At 47.0% G+C, this 27,773-nt stretch overlaps 1 protein-coding gene across 1 annotated transcript in view; it reads left to right on the top strand.

The window, feature by feature from the left end:
* Positions 1–27,773, top strand: part of Cdh13 (cadherin 13) — a 996,812-nt gene that overhangs the window by 905,972 nt on the left and 63,067 nt on the right. Inside the window, exons 9-10 of the mRNA XM_052728155.1 lie at positions 8,703–8,885; positions 12,044–12,297. Coding sequence (XP_052584115.1) covers positions 8,703–8,885; positions 12,044–12,297 — 437 coding nt within the window. The remainder of the gene's footprint in view (positions 1–8,702; positions 8,886–12,043; positions 12,298–27,773) is intronic.

The raw sequence follows: 27,773 nt of genomic DNA, 5'->3' as shown, positions 1-27,773 counted from the left end.
CACTGGTTTTCAGATTTCCTTTAAGCAGCAAATTTTTTTCCAAGCAAGATCTTAGGCTGAAACTGTAACAAACAAAGCATAATTAATGGTTGCTGGGGCAGTTTACATGCTTCTTATTTAGAGGGAAACCCTAGGTGTGCAGGTGGGATTTCTAGTCTACCTCTCAAGTATCCTTGACTCTTCAGGACAGAACTTGAAATCACTGCCCAGCTGCCTTGGTTGCCTGTTGATCTTCATTTGTTTGCTATGTTCATTTTGTTTTGTAAAGAGGAAAAAAATTGTTATTTGAGATTTTTTTTCTTCCAGAAAAAGTAGGTTTTTTTTTTCAGTCCTGAAAATGTGTTGATAGGGAAGGTGGCAGAGGCTGAATCCCACAGACCATGGTTTCTTTAACCTCTTCCACTCACAACCTCTTTGTGCCCAAAAAAATGTTTACCAATTTCTAAATATACTTGTGTATAAAATACATTGCAGGGAGCCAGGCGGTGGTGGCGCACGCCTTTAATCCCAGCACTCGGGAGGCAGAGGCAGGCGGATCTCTGTGAGTTCGAGGCCAGCCTGGTCTCCAAAGCGAGTTCCAGGAAAGGCGCAAAGCTACACAGAGAAACCCTGTCTCGAAAAACCAAAAAAAAAAAAAAAAAATACATTACAGGGGCAACAAGATGGCCCAGTGGGTAAAGGTGCTTGCTACCCAACCTGATGACCTGAGTTCCTCCCTCTGGTCTCACATGGTAGAAGGAGAGAATGAACTACAGAAGGCTGTCCTCCAACATCCACACACCCTCTGTGGCACAAGAAGACACACTCAAAAGCATGTGTGGGCACACGTGTGCACACACACACACACACACACACACACACACACACACACATACCTGGGCACACACGCATTTTTAATCTTGCATAGAAGCACTGGTACAGGAGAAACAAACAGTATAATTGCCAGTAGAAGTTAGTGTCCAGTAGACCAGGAAAGGACTTTGATTGTATTTCCTTAGGAAAAGTTCATCTTTAGAGACGTGCATGCAGCGGGGAGGGGTAGTCATATGGGTGATCTACTAGGCATGAGTTAGAGAAGTCACTGACACCAGAAGGCAGGCACTTGGGGCTTCTTATTATGTCTGGTTTTTAGATGGTATAACTGGCCCTCAATGAGATCCAAAGGATAAAGGAAGAAACATCTGTGGGACTCAAGTCACCATCAGGTGTACCTTACCCAGTGAGACCTGCAAACACCTGCCAAGCTGTGCCCATTGTGGCCACATTGTTGAGAGCAGAGGAGCCCACAGGAGGAGGAGGCTGGTGTGAAGGGGCGACCACATCAACAGCCACAGAAACAGCTCACAGGAATGGGAGCAAGGCTTGGAGACAAGCCAGGAACAGAACATTTCCTAAGCTGTCTTGGAGTACCACAAAAGCCCATCTCAGTTTTCCTCTCAGTGTTTACATTCATTGGCTTCCCTGTGCATAATGGATTTCTCTGATAATAAGTCAGCATCCAAATGGGGGGAAATGGCCATACCATGTTCAGCTGCTCAGAGACTTGTATTTCACTAAGTTTCGATTTGTGTGTGTGTGTGTGTGTGTGTGTGTGTGTGTGTGTGTGTGTGTGTGTGTGTGTGTACATACATGTGGGTGCTTGCCTTGTTTTTGAGATAGTCTCTCACTGAAGCCCAAGGATCCTCTTGTGTCCCATATACACACCAGTGCTGGGGTTACAGACACATGCCACCTAGCTTTTTACACGCATGCTGACGATCTGACTCAGATTTTCACACTTGTAGGTCAGTCGCTTTGTTGACTGAACTGTCTCCCCAGCCCTTCCACAGTATTTTCAGATGCATTGTCAATCACTTCTGAGGGAAGGTCTCTACAGGTGTGTTCTAAATAAAATGGCCTTTATTTAGAAATCTGTACTATATACTTTTAAATTTTTATATGAACGTTCATATGTAATATATACTTTGTACATATAACTATCTTTTCTATTTTTATGTAATATGATAGCTATTTATGTTAAGTTGCATAGTTTTGCTTTTTGTCTTCTGTCTATAATGTGAGTTGGGGTCAAGATTCATTATTTTCCACATGTAATTCATAAATGACCCAGTGTTTACTGAAATGATCATCAGCTATAACCAAAAACACGTCTAAAATAAAATCATCCACAGTTACGAAGGCAGAGGAAAGAGTTTCAGAACTTATAGACAGCAAATAGCTGGATGTGTAAAATATGTGAAGCAGAGCGGTGCCTGGGGACACTGTCTCTTTCATTTATTGCAGTGTTGCTGGCAAATTCCTCAACATGCAGCGGACATTCTGTGGATACTTGTTAAGATGAATCCTCGCATCTCATCATGCTGAGTTGGTTGCTAATTATAGGCAGAAGGAATCCAGGTAGCTAACACTGTGGGTCAGCACCATTAGGCGGCAGTGAAGGGTCGGTTGTTAGAAGGCAGCAAGGGTTAGCAAGTCTGCAAGTGTTGGATAAACATCGCTGAAAGAACAAAGCTTTGTTCACGGGTGCACAGAGAAAGGACATGCATGTGCACGTGACCTCACTATAAAGCAGACCGTGGGAAGAACGGAAGTGTCACTAGGGTTGAACCACCTGGTCCAATTTACTGTGAAGAATTTCATACGTTCCATAGCAAAGTCTGTCCTTGTTCTCAATGCTAACAAATTCTAATCCCCCGTCCTAGTGTCTCTTCCCATGACAGACTCGATGACAAAAGCCACTTAGGGGAGGGAAGGCATTTATTTGACCTATTACTCCAGGTTACAGTCCACTGTTGTGGGGAAGTCGAGGCAGGAACTTAAAGCACCATGTCTACAGCCAAGCACAGAGAGTGGTGAATGTACCCGTGCTCTGTCTGTCTGTCTGTGCTCAGCCGGCTTCCTTCATTCTTATAAAGTCCATTGCTCACCTGATGAGATGATGCCACCCGCATTCAGGGTGGGTTTTCCCACATCAACTAGTAATCAAGACAGTACCCTATAAACATGGCCACAGGCCAATTTAACCTAGATAATTCCTCAATTGAAACCCTCCTCCAGGCAACTCCAGGTCATGGCGAGTTGACATTTCAAGCTAACCATCACACCCGTTACTATATATGCTGTGTGACATGCCAAGCTCATTCTGTGCATATTGTCTTATTTATATCCATCGCAGCCTCTACCCAGTCAACTCTGAGCTAGAGATTAGGTTCCTCCTGGAAGCTATATCCTTTAGGTAAACACAAACTCACAAACGTGTTTGCTGGATAGATTCCTCACAGGCTTTACCTTGCCTCTTTATCCTCAGAAATAAATAAGGATTAGAATGCTTTCTGATATTTTATCTTTTAATTTTGTAAAGCCAAGGCCCCAATGAGTGAATGGCAGCTTTCCAAGTTCAATGTCAGTTCTCTGTACAGCTGCAAGGTCGGCAGCTCCAACAGGCAAAACCCTGGACATCCTCTGCTCTTCCTTCCTGCTAACCTGCAGCTTTCCAGGTGGGAGCCAACCTGAGTTCCCAGAGCATGTTATACTCTCCAGATTAACATGTAGCCCAGCTGTTCTATGGAGGAAGGCCATCGTTCTGTACTTACCAAATTTAAGTCCCTGGGAAGGATCCTGGGGAGAAGTAAGGAGCTCTAGGTTCAGTGAGAGACCCTGTCTCAAAAAAAAAAAAAACACCACAGTGGAGAGTGACTGAGTGACACTTGCCCTAGTTAGGGTTTCTATTGCTGTTAAGAGACACCATGACCACAACAACTCTTATAAAGGGAAGCATTTAACTGGCGCTGGCTCACAGTTCAGAGGTTTAGTCCGTTATCATCATGGTGGGAAGGATGGAATCATGCAGGCCAACATTGAGCTGGAGAGGTAACTGAGAGTTCTATATTTGGATTGGCAGGCAGCAGGAGGAGAGAGAGACACTGGGCCTGGCTTGAGCATCAGAAACCTTGAAGCCTTTCCCCAGTGACATACTTCCTCTAACAAGGCCACATCTCCTAATAGTGCTACTCCTTATGGGTTTATGGGGCCATTTTCATTTAAACGACCACAACATCCAACATAGGCCTCCACACGCATGTACACATGCACCCACACACAAAAATTAATTAATTAAAATTAAGATAACCCAAACCCCTCATCTTTCTGATGAAGACCTCTGTGACCAATCAACCCCATCCTGGTGGTCATTACAAAACACACCCACTTTCGAAAAAAGAGAATGGCATAGTTCATTCAGAAGTGAATGAACTCACAGGCTTCAACGCATCATCCTCAGCTATCAGCCCACACTGGTTATGCAAAACTGTGTTTTACATCTGGTATCTGATTTGCCACACTGTTTAACAGAAAAATAACTTTATCTATTTTTTCCCAATTAAAAGAAGTAATGTTACAATCCATAACTCCTCCAGCTCTGCTTTGGTAAATTAATGCTTATCTATTGTTTTTAAATCACAAAGTGAACATGGCTATAGAAATGTAAAATGGTACTATTTCATTTTAATCTATTTAATTTTCCATTCTTGAATTACATAATGGGGTTAAAACATTGAATAGAATTAATAGAATGAGTATTTAATTAAGCAGTAATGAGTTTCTAAATGGATGCTTGAAGAAACTGGCTTCACAGTTATGCAAGAATCAGATAATAGTCTTAACAAAGAGTATAATAACTGTGTTGAAATGTTTTTTTATATTTAAAGATTTTTATTTTTTCTGAATTCTCTCAGGAGTGTTTGAACATAACCCAGTTTCTCGATTTGCTTCCGGGCAAATCTCAGTGCCTTTTCCTAGCTCCCAACACCCCACATCATCGAACTACCCACAGTGCTCTGCCAAGTCCATTGTGAAGTGACTCTCACTGGAGCTCCTGTGTTCCACCCACACCTCCTTCCTTCTGAAACGCTCTGGCCTCTGCAGCTTCTCTGGTGGCCTGGCCTTTGTCGCTTCTCTTCCAGGTGCCAGGAATGAGTGCTTGCACTCCCTGTACCTCATTAAGGGCTCCTCTTCTTTCACTTTCAGGGGATTCTTCCCTGATGAGCTTCCTCAAACTGAGTCGGGTGCCTGCCCCCACCATCAGGTGCTGTAGACTCTCCTAGAACTATGTGGCTTCTCTTTGAACAGTTAGCATCTTTTTATAGTTACACATTTCTCTTCTATCTGATTCTCTTTCTGGTCTATAAATCCATGATAAAATAGACTCTACCTGCTTTGCTTCCTAGCCTGTAGGTGGCTGGATGGATAATGGTGGAGAGTGAATGGTTGAATGAAGGATGAATGAAAGTCAGACAAATGGTTATGGGGGTTGATGGGTAGTTGAAGGAATGGACAGTTGAATTACTGAATACACCGATGGTGAATGGATGGAGGTTGAGTGGTTGGACAAAGGATGGATAGAAGATGGAAGATGGATGGATGGATGGATGGATGGATGGATGGATGGATGGGCAGATGATGGTTAAATATGGCTGTCTCTAAGAACACATGAGGTTCATCCATAGTACACACTCATGAGAGTTTCTAGGATACCTTTACATCCCCATTCTTTGTGGATTCTTAGCCCACACACAAACATGGTGTCCTATGGCAGCCCCTTCAGTAGGTGCAACAGGCATGAAGATCTCAAGTTATGAGAGCAGTTGCACAGTCTTGACTCACATACCTGTGACCTATATATTGACCTTATCAATTAATGACCTCATGGGTCTGTCCATCAGATCTTCAAACCCAACCATATGCTAGGCACTGTGTTATGTTCTGAGCATCAGGCCTCATTCCTCCACCAGTTACCACCAGATTTTAGTGTTAGACCCTGAAATAGGGAGGGGCCTCCAGAATCAAGGAAATCTTTAATTAATTTCCTCATACCATAAAATGTAATTTTTAAAGCCCATAAAAATCATGGAGAGTCCAATGAAGACCAAAGTTTAAGACTCAGACAAAAAAATGCCTGGAGTTTGTTTTTCAGGGTTCTCTAAAGGTTCAGGAACTGCTAGAATGACTATGTGCCACCCTAATATTACAATACATACTAAGAGAGTTATTAGATTGGATGTGGTCCTGGTAGTCCAACAATTGCTATCTCGCTTCAGAAAGGCTATCCTTCTGCATTCTCTCTCAGCCCTCACTGCTGCTCCCACTTCCTGTACTTAAGACCATTCCTTTATTTGACAAGTGGCTTCTGAGTCCCTTCCATGCCCTGAGCTCCATGTGAGGAGCTGGAGCCAAAGCCTCCAGCCACCTCAAGTCACAGTCTGTATAGTACTATTATCTTGACCATGTGACAATCAACTGCTTTGCCTGGACATCATCCTCTGGCTTATGTGTGAGACATAACACGGTCTCCACCTAACTTGGAACATAGAGGACATCCCAGGTCACAATTATCTACCCAGTTTCCTCAACAGCAGGTATCACAAGAACAAGGACTATTGCAGTGAGGGAGGACAAGGCTCCAGTGTCCTGGCTCTGGGTGTGCCAGGGATTAACCTGAGCGGTGGATCCTGGGCGGGCTCAGAAGCAGACTTATGGGAAGCAGAGCTTACTAAAACCAAGAGGCGAGGGTCTGGCCCTTGGTTCACTGTAGGACTTGGGGCAGGATCCTTCCTTTACTTTCTTCTCTACCTTCATCTTCATCTGCAGCCCGAAGGGATTAGGGAGCTTGTGTGTCACCAAGGACCATCCTGAACAAGTGGCAGATGAAATCGTCCATCACAGCACTCTAATGCACTGAGCCCAGATGCTCTGACGGCCCCTCTCTACCAAGTCAGGCTGCCTCCTCCACCCACAGGGGCCGACAGTTACATTGACACCTAGACTTCATCATGTCTCTCACCCTAGTCTGTGCATTAGAATTATCTGGGCTTCAGCTTGAATCTCTGGCCTTGTCCTAACCAACTGAAGTGGCATAGGACCCAGGAATCATTAAACCTCATAGGAAACTTTAATACGCAGGTAGGACTCAGAGCTGTGAGCCTGGTTTGGTTTGGTCTCTTTGATGGCTGATTTGCTTTACTTTTAGTTTTGTTTGCTTGTCTGCTTTTCAGAATGGAGAGACAAAAGATGGGGCTAGTAAACTTTCCTTCAACAGGAATGGTAGGAATGGGGTCAAAGTAGTTACTGCTGGGGCCATTTCTACGTGACAGCATCCCCCACAGGCCCCTTCCCACCGCTGAGGTCCACCCTGGTGTGCCTCCTCAGACTCTTATGACTTGCCCGGGTTTGCTGAGATGCCATAGACAAATTAGTTTTCATCCCTGCCCCATCCCCGAAACCAAGCCTCAATATGGAGGCTCATGATTAATGATTTAAAAGTCAATGAATCAGTGGCTGTTTGCAAAACCTCATTTCTCAAATTACTCCTCTTTGAACACAAGGCCTTTTTGACATCATCTTACCGTGTCTGGATTCTCACTGCTACTAATTGAAATTCCTAGATATTTCCTCATCTTGTCAGTTCCTTGGTCCTGCTTGTTTATGAAATATTTGCAAACAGATTACTGTTCACCTGAGTGTGTCAGAGGTAGACGCCAGAACAATGCTTCACACTTCCCACTCAAAGGAAATGTGCTCATGATAGTTCATGAGATTCTCTGTTGGTGGGAAAGCTCATTTTTCATGGATTGATTGATTCCCACCACACCTACGTGCAACAAGTATTTGAGATGTGGTACAATTAAAACCATGGTTCCCAGCTGCAAACATCTGTGTTTCTTAGAAAATAGTTTTTTAGTCTTGTGGGCTATGAGGGAGGAGCTCGGCGGGGTGGGATTGATTCTCCTTGTTAGGGAGTAGTAGGGCAGGGTGTGGCAGGGCAAGGTAGGAGGCAAACCTCGTGTATCCAGCCCCAGCCCCTCCACTTAAGTCCCACCCTCTGTCTATCTGGTCATCTTGAGATCGAGGTGGGCACAGCTGAAAGAACAACACCCTCAAAGGCTGGAGCGATCGCTCACTCAGCAAGGTACTGTGGCCCGAGCATGAGGTCCCGAATTAGATCCTTCTAACCCTCATTTAAAAGCCAGGCATGCACTTATAATCCTAGCAAGGGGGGAGGCTGAGATAGGAGGATCCTTCAGGCTCCCTGATCAGCCAGTCTAGCCTAAATGGTGAGTACCAAACCAATGAGAGAAGGCACTGAGGATGGCACCTGAAGTTGTTCTCACATGTACCCACACAAACATGCACCCACAGGCGCGCACGCACACACACACACTAGTAATTCATGCAAAAAACACATACAATGACTCACACTCTACCAGAGTTCACTTCTTGTCCAACAATAACTCAGAAAAAGTGTTCCTGGCTCCCAGATGTCCCTCCGTGGGAGACTAGACACCCAAACTTCTTTATCCTTTGACTCCACCCTCCCCCGGGGTCTCCTAGCTATGTCCATTCAAGTAGGCAGAGGGAGAAAGATCAAGAGAGGGGGTACAGGTGCTCTCAAGCCTCTTCCCCAACCTAGCAGCATCCATTCACCAGGCTCTTCAAGAGCTAAGTTTGTCCCATGGCCTCACCCGAGTCCAGGGAAAGCTGATTTGTAGAATGCAGCATCTTCCTAGCTATAATCCCTGCATTGTATATTATTAAATGAGACGATATGTGTAGTATACCTCATGTAGTTCACACAAGAAGAGCTCTGTTATTGGTGTCTCCTAGAAACGTTTCAAAACACTGACCATTGGCACCTGCTTTGTTTGCAGTTCCAAGCCACGGTGGAGGAAGGAGCCGTGGGGGTCATTGTCAATTTGACAGTAGAGGACAAAGATGACCCCACAACAGGGGCCTGGAGGGCCGCCTACACCATCATCAATGGAAATCCCGGGCAGAGCTTCGAGATCCACACCAACCCGCAGACCAACGAGGGCATGCTCTCTGTGGTCAAGGTAAGGGTAAGGGTGCCTCCAGTGGCGCCTCTGTTCTCCCATGAGTGTCTAGGGCCCTGTGAAAGGTGTAGAGAGTCACAGAGTTGAGAAAGTCACAGATAAATTAACTCTACTCTCCCCGAGAAGCCCAGAGAGGAACACTGTGGGCTTAGAGACTTCAGTGCCTTTCTTCCCTGGTAGACAACACCATTTGCACCTGAGGCAGGCCAGGACAATAACAAAGGGCAAAGCAGGAACCTTGATCTCAAATTCCTATGTGTGCTTGACCAAGTACCTGCCCACATTTTCTGTGCCTCAGTTTACTCATCCATACGAAGTCACTGTTCATGCTGTGTATAGTTCAGAATGGCTGTCACAGTCCATTCTGCTTGCTGAGACAGGGGTCATGTTTCTGGGTAGCTGTCTTAGTTTCTTTCTTTGGCTGTTACAAAAACAAAAAATACTCTGACCAAAGCCACTTAAGGAAAAGAGGGTTTAACTTTGACTTAGAGTTGAAGGTCATAGTCCATCACTGGTGGGGGCGTCACAGCAGCAAAGGCTCAGGACAGCTAACCATCCTGCATCTGCAGTAAAGAAGCAGAGAGCAAGGAATAAATGCACACATGGTGTTCAGCCCCGCTTCTCTTCTTTGTACAGTCTGGATCCCCTGCCTAGGGAATGGTCCCACCCACAATTAAGAAATCTTCCCATGTCAAATAACATAAGCAAGATGATCCCCCCACAGGTGTGCCTGGAGTCCCACCTCTTGAGTGATTCTAGATTCTGCCAAGTTGACAGTTCACACTGACCGACCATCACAGCCACTGAAGAGCAATGCACATTTGTTACTTAAGGTTCTACAGGCTGAAGTCCGTGATCACAGGGCCCAGAAATTCAAGGTCCAGTGAGAATCTGCATCTGTGTAAATGACCCCTCCTTAGTCCATCCCCATGCAGTAGAAATGGAAAGCCAGCTCTCCCATTCACATGGCTCTATGTCATAATCAAGTTACTTCCTAATGATGCCCTTGCCAATGCCCTCACATGGGAGCCTGTGACTTCAGTATATGAAGTGGGGGCACATGCCCAGCCCATAGTACCATGAGGACTTCGTGAGTAAATATGTACAATGTTTGTGACAGTAACAGCTACTTCCAGTCTACACCAGTTTGGTATTGCTGTGACAGCAAGTGAGCATAAATTTGGTGGCCAAACACGAGTGTGAATTGATTATTAGATGTCCAAAAAGGGCCTCACTGAGTGAAACTGAAGGTCTGATCAGGACTGGCAAATCCTGGGGGCCTAAGGGGAGATTCCATCTCCTGTTGCTCCCAGCTTCTAGAGGCCACCTGTGGCTCTAGCCTCACGGCCTCTCCCAGTATCTTCAAAGCATCTACAATCTCTCTGTCGCTGCTCCTTGATGGCCATCACCCCATCTACCACACCTTCTGCCTTGTGATCCCATCAGGTCCACTGGGTGATCCAGGATAATCCCTTATCTCGGGGCCTCTCATTTAACCACATCTACAAGGTCTTTTGTCCTTAGACTCTTAGAATCGAGAACTGTGGGAGCGTTGTCCTGCCTACCACTGAGTCTCTGCCAGTCTTCCTTCTGTTACTGTGGTGAAACACCAACCCAAAGTAGCTTGGGGGAGGAAAGGACTTCGGTCAGCTTCCAGGTCACAGTCCATCCCTGACAGAAATCAGGGCAGAAGCTCAAGCCAGAATTGAAGCAGAAATCATGGAAGAACACTGTTAGATAGATAGGTAGGTAGATAGATAGATAGATGATAGATAGATAGATAGATAGATAGATAGATAGATAGATAGATAGATAGATAGATAGATAATCTTCTATCCTTCTTACACACCCACCTAGGGATAGTACTACCCACAGTGGGCTGGGCCCTCCTGTGTCAGTTAGCAATTAAGACAGTGTCCCGCAGACATGGACACCATCTGATCCAGACAATCACTCAGCAGAGGCTCCCTCTTCCCTGGAGATTCTGTGTTGTGTAAAACAGACGATAAAAATGAACTAGTACCTAACCCTGTGAGTAACTTCCTCACATCAGTATCGGAGCCACTGATCGCGACAGGTCACAGACACTTCTGTTTCTAGAAGACACAGAGTCTGGGTTCCTGCCCTTCCCAACCTCTGGGTCACTTCCTCCCTAATAACAGTGACAGAAGAACTGTTGGGGGAGCCTGGCACCGACCATGCAAGGCTGCTGCTTTCAACAACGTGTTTGCCCAGACTGGAGGAAAATAAACAGCATGACCAGAAGCCATGAGAGGAGAAAGGGGTTTATTTCCTCGTATAGATTACATTTTACAGGATCTTCATCTGCCTTCTGACTCCTCTCCTCTGAGAATGCACGGCAGGAAGTCACATAGACCCAAATTCCTGCCTCAGGCTCCTGTCCGCATCATCCTCCTGAAAAGGATACTCACTGTGCCTGTCTCTGAGGAGTCTGCTACTTGCCTGTGCAGGGAACCGCTGTGTTGGGGGGTTCAGCCTCATTGTCTCCCTGTGCATCTTAGTGGCAGGAGCCCCTCCCAGACATGTCACTCTCAGTGCTCTGTGGTTTCTGTGGTTTAGAATGAATGTGACATGTGATGGGCAGGAGCACCGCCTTAACTCTTTTTACAGTGGGGTTCCTTTGTGCTCTCTGGCATAGCCAGGGGCACATGGACCATCGGCCTCTTTGCAAAATCCCCCGGAGGGATCTTCACCAGGACTGCCCACTGACACCGGGACAGGACAACGTCTTTGTGTGGGACTGACCTGGGTGTGGCCTTCTGTCCAGTGAAGAGCTGTAAAGCTCTCGCATCAGGGTGATGATGGAAACGCTCCTCCATAGTGGAGGCCCAGCACCTTTACCCCACGTGTCTTGGACCTAATTCTTAGTCTTATGTCGTCCTCTATTAGAACAGTCCCTGAAACCAAAAGACTCTGGGAATATTATAGACAGCCAAGTTCATGGAACATTCCCAGACCCCACATTCTTTTCCCTAAAGAGGACCCCTGAAACGGCACCAGACTTAAACCACAAAGCCCAGAACCGTCCCCAAGTGTTCAAAGCTGCTCATGCATTGCCAGAGGGACCGTGTGCAAAGCAAACACCCTTCCTTCGATGAAGTGTGTGCCTTTCTGATGCCCTTCTGTCTGCTCCCCAGCCCCTGGACTATGAGATCTCTGCCTTCCACACCCTGCTGATCAAAGTGGAAAATGAGGACCCACTGGTACCAGACGTCTCCTATGGCCCCAGCTCCACAGCGACGGTCCACATCACCGTCCTGGATGTCAACGAGGGTCCAGTCTTCTACCCGGACCCCATGATGGTGACCAAATGGGAGAATATTTCTGTGGGTAGTGTGCTGCTGACAGTGAACGCCACAGACCCCGACTCCCTGCAACATCAAACCATCAGGTAGGTGAGCTGCTTGGGACCCACAGGTAGAGGCAAGCAGGAGACCACCTTCCTCTTCAGTTGCCAAAGCTGGCTGAGCTGGTGGTTGGTTACCTGTTGCAAAACGCTGCTAAGTTAAATTTACTGTCCATCTGAATGTGTGGGAGGGGAAAAAAAAGCTTGAACCTGACGGGGCCAAAGGGCTCTCAGTGAGAGGACAGTGTCGTTATCCCTGATTGCATCTGAGGAAGGGACTGGCTTCAGAGCTATGTTCCCCAATGACCCAGCCCAATCTGGAGGGTCGTAAAGAAGAACCGCTCTGTGTGGACTCCTGCATCTCAGAACTTGATGCTCTATGAAAAGGGCATTGGTTGGTTCCATTTGCAGATGGAGGTATTGTGAATTCCGGCATGGGAAGACAGTTCAGTCAGTGAAAGGCTTGTCACCCAAGCCTGGAGAGCTGAGTCTGTGTTCCTGGCACCCACAGAGAAGGGTGCGGCAGAGCATAGCTGCAATCCCAGCACTGGGAAGGCAGAGACAGGAGGATCCCTGCAGCTTGCTGGCTAGCTAGTCTAGCTGAATTGTTGTTACTGTTACACCTCTATGTGCATAAGTACATAAACACAACTTGCTCAGCGCATTTGAAGTTGATTGTAGGTATATGACTTCAGGGCTGACCACTTGATATCGGATAACCAATAGGGGGCCCATCTCTGGGTGTAAGGATAGATTTTAGAACGCAGTTAGGAGTCATGCCGGTCTAGTAAAGTTGCAGTAATAAGTCCTCTAAGATCACTGTCCCAAGGAGTTGGCTGGGTTTCTACCAGGAATGACTTCCCTCCCGTTGAGTGGGCCTTAAGTTCAATCAGATAGCTGTTGGTTACTGCCAAGATGGAAGTGCCACTATTGCGCCCTTAGGACTAGTTTGCCATGCTGGTCATGGCTGTGGTTCATAGGCAAGACAGCCAGATGGGACTCTTGGTTGCTTCCCCTCTGGGTCGACTTCCCTTCTGGTACTATGAAAGCTAAGTAGTCCTCAGGGTCAGAGGCGGCTCCAATCTTCCTAGTTCTGCTTATTCCTTAAGCTCTGCTCCATGATTCATAGACAGTCTTTTCATAATGAGATTTCATTAAATAGCTGGCATCAAGCCCCAGCAGCTAGAGGATGCTCCGGCTGGAACACTGTCACACAATGAACAAGTCACTGCACAGGCCCGAATACGGTTTGTCTCTGCAAAGAAAGTGTCCAATCTTTCCTTCCAAAACACCATCCCCTGCTTGTGAAGGGCACACACGATCAAGACTTAGACACACTTGTAATAAAATGAGTCTTTTTTTTTTTTCTCCCATAGAGCGAGCTGGCAGGGAGAAGCAGAGGTTGCTTCCCACCCCAAAAGCGGGTTTCTTTTCACTTCTAGACTTTCTGAATTGCCGGATGAACTAGAGGATGGTGCAAAATACTAGCAGCTCCTCTGACAGTGAGAATGGGAAATCACCTTTCTTCCCCTGTCTTCTCTTCCTCCCCCCACCCCGCCCCCACCCCGCTCCCTGCTGAGGATCCAGCAAAGGAAAAGGCAATTTAGCCATCAAAGAGAGCATTCCTTAAGGACTTGGTTGTGAAACCTGTAACTCAGCTAAAGGCAACTGAGCAGACAAGGCTGTCTTTAGGGCGCCTAACCATCATTTTGTGTTTCTACAACAGGAGGTGGAGGCAGGAGATTCCTGCGGGGGATAAAATGATCTGCAGTTGGAATGAGCATTGCTAAGCCTGGGCTCTGCCTTGCTGTCTCAGCTCCGGCGCTGATGGGGACCAAAGGGTTAATGGGATGGAGCATGACCAGTGGGGGTACCTGGGGGAAAAGCCACAGAGCCCACATCAAAGGCAGATAGTGGGAGGGAGTGTCCCTCTGGGTTCTCTAATTGAACCCAGCTCTAGGCTGAAGTAAGCAAAGGGTTAATTTGCGAGATGAGCCTGTGGATGATGACAGGATGGAGGAGCAGGAAGCAAAGCAGCTAGGGACTGCCCAGGCTCCAGGGCATCCCTAAGGTTCCAAGTGGCAGGAGCTGGCAGCCTGGCATGTCAAGGCTTCAGAGGGAAAGCAGCATCTCCAGCCACTATCCCTCTCCTCCCCTCGCCTCCCCATATCGCTCCAGTTCACACTCCCATCAAGTCACTGTGCTTGAGCAGAAGATGAGCCTCTGGCAAAGGGCACCTAGCTGGAGGGGCAGCTGAGATGTGACCACCTGTCATGGTGGACCAGGAAGGCGGCCAGGAGACGGTGGCTGGTGGATAGAACATGGTGCTTACGCACTGAGAGAGGTGAATGGAAACACCCCTCCTTGCACAGGGAATAAAGGGTAAGATGAGTGGCAAAAAGGAAGCTGGCTGGTGATGGCTAGGACATTGAAGGACACCAGGGCCAGCATCAGAACCGGTAAAGCACGATTTGGGCTGTGGAACAAGAGGCCATGGTTCCCCATTGTGCCCCAGTACAATTTTAGGAGCACCCACTGTGTATGGGGGGAGGGGCTGCTAAAGATTTCTGTACCAGAGACTAGGAAAACAGGGGTGCATAACACCAGCAGGACTGATCACCACTCTGCGACATAAGTCACCAGTGGCCTGGACCCAGCTCAGACTCCCCTGTGCCAAATAGTGCACAGATTAGCCCAGCTGATTGAAATGTGGGGACCTGGTGCCCAGTGGGATGGTATTGGAGTGCTGAGGTGAGAATCCCTTTTCACACACACACACACACACACACACACACACACACACACACACACACACACACACACCAGTGCTATTCTTCCTGGCTGGCTCCATCCTCAGCCAGGTTTGTATGTCTCCAAAGGAATGAGGTCAGCCCTGGACCCGTCCTCTATCTGCCTGTAGAAAGAACCACACCCTCCCCAGAAGCATTGCAGCCAGTCCCAGGAGGGGCTCATGGAGCCATCTGGGACATGTGACCCTGAGGAGCAAGGGGAAGAACAAGTGTGGATGGTCTGGCTTTAGTGTGCAGTCCCACAGTGGACCCCAGCATCCCATGTGAAGGCTTGAACTGGTGCCACTTAGAGAGGTCTGGGGCCCTTCTCAAGAGTGCTGAGTTTCAGGAGGTACAGATGGGCCTGTGGTTGGAAACCACAGAAACCCTCAGACAACACAGCTGCCCTAATTCTCTATGGCTGGTCACCTAAGAGGGTCGACATCTGCTCACAGGCCTATCTGAGGGATGCTGGGCTGGCTAAGAGATGCTGAACTGGCTGATGGGTGCCAGGCTGGCTGAGAGATGCCAGGCTGGCTGAGGGATGCTGGGTAGGCTGAGGGATGCTGAACTGGCTAGGTGATGCTGAACTGGCTGGGTGATGCTGGACTGGCTGAGGGATGCTGGACTGGCTGAGGAGTGCCAGGCTGGCTGAGGGATGCTGGGTTGAATGAGGGATGCTGAGTTAGATGAGGGATGCTAGGCTGTTCTCTTTTCCCAGTGAGAATCAGAATTGCCTGTCAAGTATCCCTTTCTCAGCTTAACTGGCTGGATCTTCCCTCCTTTCCCATCATCCCCTCCTCCTCTCCCCTCCCTGTCCATCCCTTTTTTCCTCCTTCCCCCTCCTGGCCCTGCCTTCCCCTCCAGTCCCTCCTCTCCTGGTGCTGGCTCTGAGCTCATGAAACATCCCTGGCAAGTGGACCTGCTGCCCTGGGGAAGAAAGGCTCCTTAGTGATGGGGTGTTTGATCCAGCACATTAGAAAATGCTTTCCAGGGAGGCTGTGTGTACAGGGGTGAGCAAGGCTGAGTGGAGGGGCCAGGCTGGAAAAACCTTTCCCACTGCTCTTCACTGGGTGGCTCAGAGTTCTCAGGCTAACAATGACTTTGCAAGTGGTCTCTGGTCTCATTACTGCTGTGACTCAAATAATTCTATAGGGAACAGGATTTTAAGGGAGGGGGAGTGTCACTCTGGGAGCTATTATTTTGTCTCAAGATCTCTGAACTTAGCTGACTAAGGTACAAAAAAAAAGGGATGCTGACCCAGCCCTATGCCCTTAGCAGCCTCCACCCACAGCTGTGCCTCACAGGGCCCAGCGGTCCTGCACAGGACTGTGAGTGGTTGTGCTAACACGTCCCTGTGCTTCTTCATGCATCCCGTTCTCCCTCTGTGTCTTTTGCTCTGTCCATCTCTCTGGGCCTTCCTCTCCTGTCTCAGTCCTGCTCTGCCCTTTTCCCTCCCCCTCTGTCTCTCCTGACATCCTTCTCACTCCAAACTTCTCTGCCTCTCTGGTCCTCTCCGCCTCTCCACATTTCTGTTCTTTATCTGCTCCCCACCCTCCGTGAGTGATCGTGTGTGTTGGGGTGGGGGGAGACCAGAGGTCAACCTCAGGAGCTGTCCACCTTGGAAGGCTCTCGCTGGCCCAGAGCTCACCAAATAGGCTAGCCTGGCTGACCAAGAAGCCCCAGGGGTCCACCTGTCTCGGACTCTCAGTACAGGGATTGCAAGCATGCCCTGCCATGGCTGGATCTTACTGTGTGTGTTTGGGGATCAAACTTGTACCCCCACGCTTAGATGGCAAACACTTCTCCAACTGGGCTTTCTCCCCAGCCTCTCTCCCTTCCCCTCTTCCCACCATGCCCTCCTTGCCTCTCCCTCCTCCTCTTCCTTCCACCTGTGCAAGATGGGAGTGAGGCATCTTCCAGAAATGCTGTCGTGGCTCCTCCTGCTCCTCCTCCCCTTCATTCTCCATTCTGTTTCCCCATCTCCTTTCCTCATCTCTGTCTCCATCTATTCCAAGATCCTCTGGGCTGGGCTGAAAGCTAGTGAGTGCCTCCATCCATCTCAACTCTAATCATGCACAATCCCCAAGCCAGCAACAAGTAGCCATGCCCCCCTCAGCCAGCATCCTGAGGGCATCACGTGGGTCCAGTCTGCCCTTGATGATCATCCCAGCCTCCTCCAGGAGGGGGCTCCTGCTGCCCCACCCCCACATCTGGGAACTTCTAACCAACCCCTGATCTGGTCCTCTTGTCCATGCTGTCCTGTGTGATGGAACACACATCTGGACTTAGCATTGACTTTTACCTTGCAAGGGGATGTTCAGAAGCCCAAGTACTTAATCTCTGCTGTGCCTGAAGCCCTGAAGGCAGGGGCTGTCCAGGCAGCAGGTTGTAAATGCTCTAGAAGGCGTTCATTATTGAAGCCCATTGACGAGCCCATCACTTGGTGTGCTCTGCTCCAAGTTAAAACAGACAGCGGCATCTGAGTGACGGTGAATTCCTTCTGTCTGGTAGCTGTATTGAGACAGCTCACGGAGGAAACTTTTGAAATGGGAGAAAATATCGGTAATCATCCCATCCAAGATAATCCTCTTTAACAACCTTATTGCAGATCCTTGAGGTTTGGGGAGAGGCACAGGTAAAGACTTCTCTTATTAGTAGCCCCAAATGACTGATGTCACCCATTCTTCTGTATCCTGCCACTCACACCTTCAGAAATGCCAAAGAGCCATCCATGTGCAGAAATAGCCATCGTTTTTCAATGCTGAATAATACCCCATTATCCCATTGCTAGTACCTGCTGTATCGTCAGAAAATACATTCAGAATATGACAGGAGGATTCTAATCTAAGGGGCTCAGAAGAGAGAGTCTTTTCCTCACATAAGACAAGGTGTGGTAGCCCCGAAATATGGCCAAGAGCCTAGGATCGATCCTTCCACTTCTGATACTGCTACATTGGCACTCTCTTCCTCCTGAACTGTTGTGCCTGCCAGTGCCCCAGCCTTCACATCTGTATTTCAGACAGCAGGATGGGGGGAAAAAATGATAAGGGATATTTCCTGGAAGTGTTTTTCTGGTTTTTTCCAGTGTGTGTGTGTGTGTGTGTGTGTGTGTGTGTGTGTGTGTGTGTGTGTGTGTGTGTGTCCATATGCGTGTGGAGGACCAAGGTTAACATCAGGAATCATACTAGATTGATCCTCCACCTTGTTCATTGAAGCGGTATCTCTCAATCAAGCCCAGGACACCCTTATATGGCCAGTCTCTGGAGATGCCCTGTCTCCATGTCCCCCAGGCAGGATTACAGATGGGTGGCAGTGTGGCATCTCACCTAGCATTTGCATAGATTCTGGCATCTGAACTCAAGCCATGGAGCTATTTGTTCCCCCACTTCCTGTTTGTTAAGGGGTTTCCTTGACATCAGCTACTTTTCAAGCCCCGCTTCCCAAAGTTGTTCACAAGAACATACCTATCTAGTGTGCAGCCTGTACAACTGAGGTCTTTGTTAAGGGAGAATGGACACTGAGAAGGGACTGATGGTTTCCACCACATGGATTAAACCTTTCAATTTAACAAGAATCTACACAACAGATTTTAAATGAAAACATCCCATGTCTTAGTCAGTTTTCTATAACAGTAACAAAATACCAGAGATAATCAATTCACTTAAAAATAAGAAAGAGACTCACATACATGAGACACTGAGTTCAAATCCCACCACCACAAAATCACAAAACCAGAAAGAGGGAAGATGTATTTAGGCCCATAATTGCAAAGGTTCCATCTGCAGTCTATCATCACAGTCCATCATCCATAGCACATCCTTGTTCACTGGGGGTGCGGGGAGGTTGTACCTCATGGTGGGGGGCTGTAACACAATAATCTGTTCACTTTACGGACACCAGGAAGCAGAGAAGAAGGTGGGCCTGAAGTGCCAAGACCCCCTTCAAGGGCATGCTTCCAACGACCTAACCTCCTCCCATTAGGCCCCACCCATCAAGGTCCCATCATCCAGGGATCAATCTTTTGGCACACAAGCCTTTGGGAGATGTTTGTCCAAAACACAGAATCCAATGATATTAGATACTATATCTTTCTTAACGAAATAATAGAAAATTCAAGGAAGGCTGGGGACACACTCAGTATGTAGATCTCTTGCCCAGGCTTCACAACGCCCTGGGTTTCGCTCCCAGGATGCCATAAACTGGGTGTGCTGCAACCTCAGCCCTTGAGAGATAGACACAGGAAGATCAGGCGTTCATGGTCTTCGTCAGCCACATAGCAAGTTCAAGGCAAGCCTGGGCTACCTGAGCAGGACTGGAGTTGTAACCCCTTCACCCATCAAGTCAGTGGTGTAATTTTAGAAGCTGCTGCAAGCCTAGCTCAGCAAGAGATGCCGCACATCCTCTCGTGAGGGGTGGTACACACTTGAACCCCCCAGAAGTGTGTGGTCGTAAGAAAAAGAATGTTGGTGATGTGTAACAACTCTGGGAGAAGGAGGAAGGGAGGGAGAGAGAAATATCAAAATCAAACATCTGAATTAAGTGTCTCAGGGTAGCTCCTGTGAACCAAATGATATGGTCAGAGATGCTTTGAAGTTTGCAAAGCAGGTGGGCATCTCACCTTGCAGTACCTGAGCAGGTACCAGGGAGGTGGCGGGCGACTGACCGTGAAGTATTTGTCTTGCCAAATAATTGCAAAAGGAAAACAAATTCTTAAATCATTTTAAAATATTTGGAGGAAAAAAATCCACTTGCAATATGGATATGATGAGGTGTACTTTTTATGAACTGGGGTGAAGACTCCACAGGATGAAAAACTTCTGAGGGCCTCAAAAGTCTGAACACAGGCCAGACCTGGCCCTGGGCCTGGCATATGCCAAGAGCCCAATTAACAGGTGTAGGATACTATATTTTTCTTAACGAAATAATAGAATATTTCTCAACGTGTGGGTCATGACCCCTTTGGCAAACTTTTATCTCCAAAAATATTTACATTACAATTCATAACAGTAGCAAAATTACAGTTGTGCAGTAACAATGAAAATAATTTTATGATTGGGGGTCACCACAACATAAGGAACTATATTAAAGGGTTACAGCATTAGGAAGGTTGAGAACCACAAGTAGATGATGGTGGCTGGGTTGGGGTGTCTGAGTGCCAGTATTTAAATGCATGAACAGACGCGATTAGCTTGTTCTAATTTTTTATGTTATTTTATTGCTTGTTGTGTGCATGCTGGGGTGCAGGTGTACAACAGGGCACATGTGGAGACCAAAGGACAATTTGCCTGTATTGGTTCTCTCCTTCAGCTATGTGGATTCTGGAGAGCAAAGTTAGAAGAGTTTAGCAGCAAATGCCATCACCGCTGACCTGTCTTGCTGACCCCCAAAAAAATGTGGCCTAGGCTGGCCTCAAACTCATAATCCTCTGGCCTCCTCCTCTTCAGCATATCCTACCAGTGTTCTTGGCCACAATCTCTTTTCATCTTCACACACTGGCTGATACCCAAAAGCTGTGGAAGCGTTTCCAATGGCCATGTTTTAATCTGGTGCCAGGCAGGCTGACCAGCCCCAGGAGGGGCACCATAGCAGGACATACAGGCTCTTGGAGGTTGCCTAGAGAGCCCTTTCCACCTGCCAGCCCACCTTCTGACACCTCGATCCAAATTGAGTCTGTTCTTTGAGCATGGACTCTGAATCCTACCCAGATTAGATGCCTGTCCTTTGACAATGAATGCTCTGTCCTGGGCTTTCTTTTTCTTTTTTTTTTTTTTTTCTTTTTTTTTTTTTTTTTTTGGAGGAGGTTCTGTCTTTTTATTGTGTTGTCCCCTCCTGAAATTGAGCCTTTTCAGCCGGATGGCACTCATGCATTCAAAATGGTAGAGAATGCAACAGAATAATGAAAATACAGCACCAAAAGATTTGTTTAAATGGCCAATTTCATCTTTCTCTGGTCTTCCCTTCTCTTCAGTACCCTGTTAAATCTACTATTTGGAGCCTTTCTAAAGAAAACCACACATACACACATGCACCAAAATATAAAAGGTGGTAAGTTGGGCAAAAATGTCATTGGCTAACTGTGAGACTTTTATTCTGTAATTGCTAAGGCCTTTGGAAGCAGAAGGAAAAAAAGAAAAGGGAAAAAATTCCAATTGGCTTGAAAATAAAATCGTGTCACCCCCAGGATTCTAAGACACACAGGTACCCAAGATACATAAGCAATAAATGTTCAGTGAGAGAATAGCCACAAATGCCCAAACCAGGTTTCAAACTCAGATTTAAGAGTTTAATTTGAGGTGCCACCCCCCTTCTAAATTTTAATCAAACATTAAAGGCCAGCTTATACCCTGTCTACCCAGGGAAATTAGGATAAGTCCCTCCATCTACTACGACCTATTAACACTTCATTCTAATTACATGTGGTTACTGACCTCAATAATAAGATTTGGGGTGAGGTAGTTTTGTTGTTGTTTTTTAATGAGTCCAGATATTTCTTTCTGCAGTCAACCAGCACAGCGCTTGAAATATAAATGAGTTGTTTATGGGAGTCCTTTGTAATTTTTAATTAAAGTGATGTTCTTCAGTTGGAGGTTTATGGCGGTGATACATTTTATCGCCGCATTGCTGTGGAATTCTTAATTATTTATGTAAATGTATTAGTGGAGCCAGCCCTCATTTTGAGTGGTCAGACTTTTCCGTTATGAAAATGTCCATGGGATAGAAAGTCTAATAAATTACACAAGTGGATCTTTAAAAGTCTAATGTCTCTGGTTACTAAGAATAGAACCCTGGGTTTTGGCATGACCCAGAGACAAGATGTCCATGGCTTCCTCGGGTGACAGGCGCTGGGTCTGGTCATCTGAAAGCACTGGGTAAACAGTCAGAAGGTTATTTTATGAGTCAGCTTTGTAACATCTGTCTACACGTGTTGTTATGCATTTGCCACAGGGTAGACGCTCATTGTTGAAAATAGGGTTTCAAATTGGCTATATTTGAATATAATTATCATTTGCCTTCTTGGCAGCCTCAGAAATTAATTCTCAGAACCAATCTGGAAAAATATTGACAAATGTTAATATTGTTTCTTACCTAATATTTATTTTCTAAGCCATCCAATTTGCTTAGCTTTGAGGTTTGGGGGTGTTTTTTTTTTTTTAAGGTTATATTTTCTGTAGCCCAGGCTGGCCTCACACTTTCTATGTAGCTGAGGATGACCTTGAACTCCTGACCTCATGCCTCTTTCTCCCAAGTGCTGGGTTTACAGGTATGCCTAACCATGCCTAGTCATGCTTAGCTTACAATACTCTGTATTAGACATTCTAAATAGGTGTGGATCACTGGTCGTAGAGCACAGAGGGGAGGCCACGCCCTTCAGGAAAAGAACACCTGGCAGTCAGCACCACCAGCCAGCACTGGGTTCATCTCAGGGTCTCAGCAGAGGCTGGTCATAGCATCAGCCTGTGAACAGTAAGGACACGGTGGACAGCAAGTCAGGAACTAATGCAGGAACCGCCCCCTGCCCCCACCTCTGGGACTTGTGACTTGAAGCGATGAGACTCTAAACTGAGGTCCTAACTCTGTGGCTAATCTGGGGCTCCCCTGTGGGTTCCAACAGCATGTCCAGGAATCACACTCTAAAATCAGACCTCGTGTCACCATCTGTAGCTACTGCTGACCCCTACATGAAGGCTTGCATATGGTGGGGAGGGCCTCTTCATTCATTCAGTCACCCATGAATTTACCTATTCCAAAAACATGTAATGAATACCTACAGCACTTTGGGGGCATAGCGGTGAAGACAGCAGTTAAGAATATCCACTGTCATTACTGAGGTAGGGATCTGGAACCTGCACCATCTCCTTACACTTACCAGACACAGTCTGCCACTGAGCTGCAAGCTACACCCTCAGCCTGGTTGTGTTTCCACTGTGGGGATGCTGGAGGTCTAGCACTGAGCCTCATGCATGCTATCCAACTGCTCTAACTCTGAACTACATCCCCACTCCTTGTTTTGGAGGACAAGACCACATCTCATGCTAAGCAAGAAATATTTTTAATTGACATCCCAACAGCAAGATGGTTGAGCAGTAAAGGCACTAGCCACCAAGCCTGACCACTTGAGTTCCATCATCAGGACCCACGTGGTGGAAGGAGAGAACTGACTCCTAAAAGTTGTCCTCTGTCCTCCACACATACACAATGACATGAGCACACACACACAATTAATGCAATTTTAAAACATTACAAAATACATCTCTTCATTGCTTGCTTCTCTTTCCTCTACTGCTAGCCTCCATGTTACATCCAGGGGTATTCGGTGCCCTCTTCTGGCCTCCTTAGGTACTGCATGCACATGGTGCACACACCTACACTAAGGCACACACACATACATGCAAAATAAAATAATTTTTTAAAGACATCATTTTAAAATCAAAATTACTGCAACATTCACAATAAGCAAAGCAGGGACATTTTAAGTAAAGCAGAGTAGCTGTTGCTGAGTTTCCTCCTGTATCCAGCTGGGGCACTGGCCCTGCACAGTGATGCTGGCACCACTGGGATTTCTCTATGAAGAGCATTGCGGAGAAGGCTCCATGACTCTGTGGATCCAAGAACAAGCGTAGAAATGAGTTCTTCTGAGGTACAGGCTGAGGGAAGATGTTCTGTGCCCATGCAGAACTGTCAGCCAAGAAGCTGAGACATGAGGGGTCACCCTCTCTCTGACAGTGAGCTTCCTGACACAGTCAAGAAGACCTGAGCCAAGTCAACTTATAAAGGAAAAGAGTCATTTCTGACATGCAGTTTGGGAAGTTTACATCTAGGATCATGTGATCCTGTTGCTTTGGAAACATGTGACAGAGAGAGAAACTGCCCAGCTTCTGGCTAACCCCATTGCAACAGAGAAAGAGGAAGAAGCCATGGTTTTCCAGTCCACTGGGAGGGCAGGTCCTCAGTGACCTGAAGACCTCTCACTGGACTCTGCCTCTCAGAGGTCCCACCACCTCCCAGGAATGTCAGGGATGGGGAACTAAACCTTTTGAGTACAGGCTTTCAGAGGACAATCCAGCTGCAAAACAGAGCCGGTGAATAGAGACCTCTTCATCTGTGCAAATCAGCTACAAGGCTTGAAGCAAAAAAGAAGTCTGGTTGAAAAGAGAAAGAGACGACAAAATGTTTTAAATGGTTAGTGAGAAAAGGGGAGCCACGGAAGAAAGTGGAGAATAACGAAATAGGAAGGTGATTTGAGGAGCAACTTAAGTGTCATTCCTAGAAAGCCAACTGGTATCTCCTCATGAGTGCCATGCATACCTTTGTGAAGTGGGTGTGGCCACCTTGTTCTGTAGCTGATGATGAGTGGTGTTCTAATAGCCATCCATGGTCGGGCAGTTTGGAGAGAAGGAACTGCCATCCAGGTCTGTTTTGGTCAGAGAGCTTTGAAGCAGGGAAACTATTTATTTCACAAGAACAGATGTCATACAAAAACATCTGCACCCCAAAGAGTGTCCTTGTTCTTAAAGCACTGCCATATTCTCTTAAAGGGATCTCGGTCTCATCCTTTCTGAGGGTCACCATTTGAAGGGTCTGTGCCATCTCTGCCCCCCCAGTCTATCCATTCCCTTCATGTCTGGGCTTATTTTGAAGCCTGGGGTAATGGGAGAGCAGAGGAGCCAATCCAATGAGGGCATGAGATCATGGCTCACATCTTCTTGATTTCTCTTGGTGATTTTTCCCCCCTAAATGGCCACACGCAGCATTGTCCCCAAGCACAGAAACCATGTTGAGCCTTCCAGAGGAAACATGCATGTTACACAGGCTTTGTTCAGACCTGGGTTGTGGTTCCACTGGCATTGGGTTCAAGGCCAGTGAGTCAGCAGTCTGCATAAACAAGGTCATAACTGAAACAAGGTCATGTTCTGATCTGTAGGCTCGAGGGAACCTAGCACTTTATTTTCCCCCAGGAGCATGGGTTCATCATTGCCTAAATCTGTTTCCTTGGTGACCTCATAGGACGTAATTACAGTGACCAACTAAAATTGCCCATGAGTGCCTGCCTGTGTCTTCTCTGCCAGTCTTCCCTCCCTGGGCTATAATCCCTGGGTACTAGGCTAATTATGAATGACACCTGTGGAACTTAGTAGGCTCTCGGTAAAATTTAATTTAATTAATGAGTGACTTGCAAATGAGTGGTTTTCAAATAATTCTTACCCAGGCATTAGATGCACCAAATCCCACCCAGAAGATAATAATGAGTCCTCACAAAGCATTAAAGGGATTTCCATCCAGCTCTGACTTTAATAAACAGCACAAGTAAACTCTAATTAAATGGCAATGTTTAATTATTACTCAATGCCCTTCCCTATTCCATATCTCCCCACGGATGTGAAGGATGAGAGACAGTCCTCTTTCTATCCTCTCTCCTGGTGTCCCGGCCAGGCACCCTCAGCTTTGCAGATCCTCCCAAGCTTCCACTGGGAGGCAGACATGCTCAGTGCTGGAGTCTCCTAGAGGTGGCTCAGTGGTTAAGAGCACTGGCTGCTCTCGCAAAAGACTTGGATGTTGTTCCTAGCACCCACAAGGCAGCTCACAGCCCACTGTAACTCCAGCTCCAGGGTATCTGATATGCTCTTCTGGTTTCCACTGTGTGATGCACAGACATACATGCAGGCAAGACACTGGATACACAAAAGGAAACGTTTTAATTGAATGGCTCCATAAGCTGTACATATCCTCTCACCATTTAGTCGACTGTTATAACTGTTTAATGAACACCTACGAAGTACCAGACACTGTTGTTGAGGACATGGTGAGAATTAGCATGCAGACCCTTCCTCCTGGGAAAGTCAGAAAAGAAATGGGTGGACATCTGAAAAGATGGTTATGAGTTTGACAGATGTTCTTTAGAAATTGGAAGACTCCTGAAGGAGAGTCTGCAAGGACTGGCACCCTGCCAGCTACAAGGGCTGATTCTGGGAATGTGGTGAGAGTCAAGTGTTGGGAAAGCATGCTTGGATTTCCTTTGTTTGTAAGTTTTTAGAATTCTATAGCCCCTGCCTTTTTAGTCACTTTAAAAAGTCACTTAATGAACAATACATATTCATTGTACAAAAACTAACCAACTCAGAGCAGAACAGAGAAGCAAATTAGAACTCACCTTTAATCCTACCACCTAGGTACAGCCACCATTGTATTTTGTCTTGTTACTTCCAGAGGTATAAAGTGGAAGAATGTGTTGTTTCTCCATTCCATGTAATTAAAAAGACCGTGGGAACTTCTAGCAGCTTCCTAGGGAGCTTGGGTTGTGTTTATTTTTTAAGAGCTACTAATTTTTGATTAACTAGAATGAATGCAACATTTAAGGGAAATGTAATTACATGCTCTCCCCCTTCTCAACAAAACAACATTATTCCCCCCAACAAAGTGTAGAGTCACAACTCCAAGGATGTATGGCTCCAAGTTGGGGGATTACAGGGGACATTTTTCATGTCACCATTGAGACAGTTGTGTGAGCACTCCAACAGTGAGGTATCTGGGCTGCAGGTTACAGACCCAGCTGAAGTCAGGCTGGATAATAACTCACTTTGTCACTACTTAATTCTACAGTGGCTGCTGCTACTGAGCCAGAATATAAAGCCTCGGTCCCTGGAAAGATGAGGGACTCTCTGTCAGGATGTTTAAGAATAAGAAAGGCGAGGGCAGCAAGGGGGCCACAGAGATAGCAGCACCAAGAGGCTGGTGATGGATGCAGTGTCCCTTCTTCACTTTCTCTTCTCTTTGAATGTTGGGCAGGGGGCTCTTTGTGCTTGTCCCTGTGTGTTTCGATGTCCGGGTACTTTTGTGCATATGCACGTAGGCATGGAGACCAGTGGTCAAACTCAGGTGTCATTCTTCAGGAGCAAGCCACCTTGCTTTTTGAGACAGGTTCTCTCATTGGAACCTAAGTCTCCCTGATTGGGCTAGGGTGGCTGGCCAGAGAGCCCCAGGAATCCTCTCCTCTCTGCCTTCCCAGCACTGATTACAGCACTCGCCACCATGCCTGGCCTTTTACATGGACACTGATGATCAAATCCAGGTCCACATGCTTGCAAGGCAAGCACTTTGCCAACTGAACTATTTCTCCAGACCTCTTCTTTTCTAAAATCTATTTTTTTTTTATTTTATTTTTGCACCCTGAGAAATTCAGGGCCTTTGTGAGCTCAATAAGTGTTCTACCAACTGAACTACATTCACCAGCCCTTGTCCACTTCTTGTATAAATGACACACCAGCACAACTCCCTCATCAGTTCCTTTGACCCCTGATTATGCAGGGGATGCATCTTATATGGCAGTCCCTGCATCTCACCAAAGTGCTACCCACCCAGTAACAGAATGAGCCTTGGCCCTGATGATAGTTGACAGCAACTGTGTATGAACCAAAACTAGAATGTCCAGAAGTCTCTGTGCGAATTCACCAGCATCTTGTAGCTCCCGCTATGTCGGATTCTCCTCTTCCCCTTTGCTTCTACCCTACCCTGGCCAACGCACCTTGGCCATGTGTTCTCAGCACCGCGGTCAGAGCACACGCTTTCTCGGCCTGTGTTTTCGGCACCACGGCCAGTACCAGGCACCCTGGGCCGAGGCTTTCAGCACCATGGCCAGAGCCCTGTACAAAGTGCCTCTCTGAGCCCAGGTCAGGGCGCCTTTCTTTCTGCCTTTCCCCACAGTTGCTTCATAATGCTCTCCCCACCCCCACC

The sequence above is a fragment of the Peromyscus californicus genome, unplaced genomic scaffold, assembly GCF_007827085.1.
Source record: "Peromyscus californicus insignis strain IS unplaced genomic scaffold, ASM782708v3 Scaffold_8__1_contigs__length_139910024, whole genome shotgun sequence".
Lineage (NCBI taxonomy): Eukaryota > Metazoa > Chordata > Mammalia > Rodentia > Cricetidae > Peromyscus > Peromyscus californicus.
Note: the sequence above shows the minus strand (reverse complement) of the source record. Positions and strands in the feature narration are given on the sequence as shown.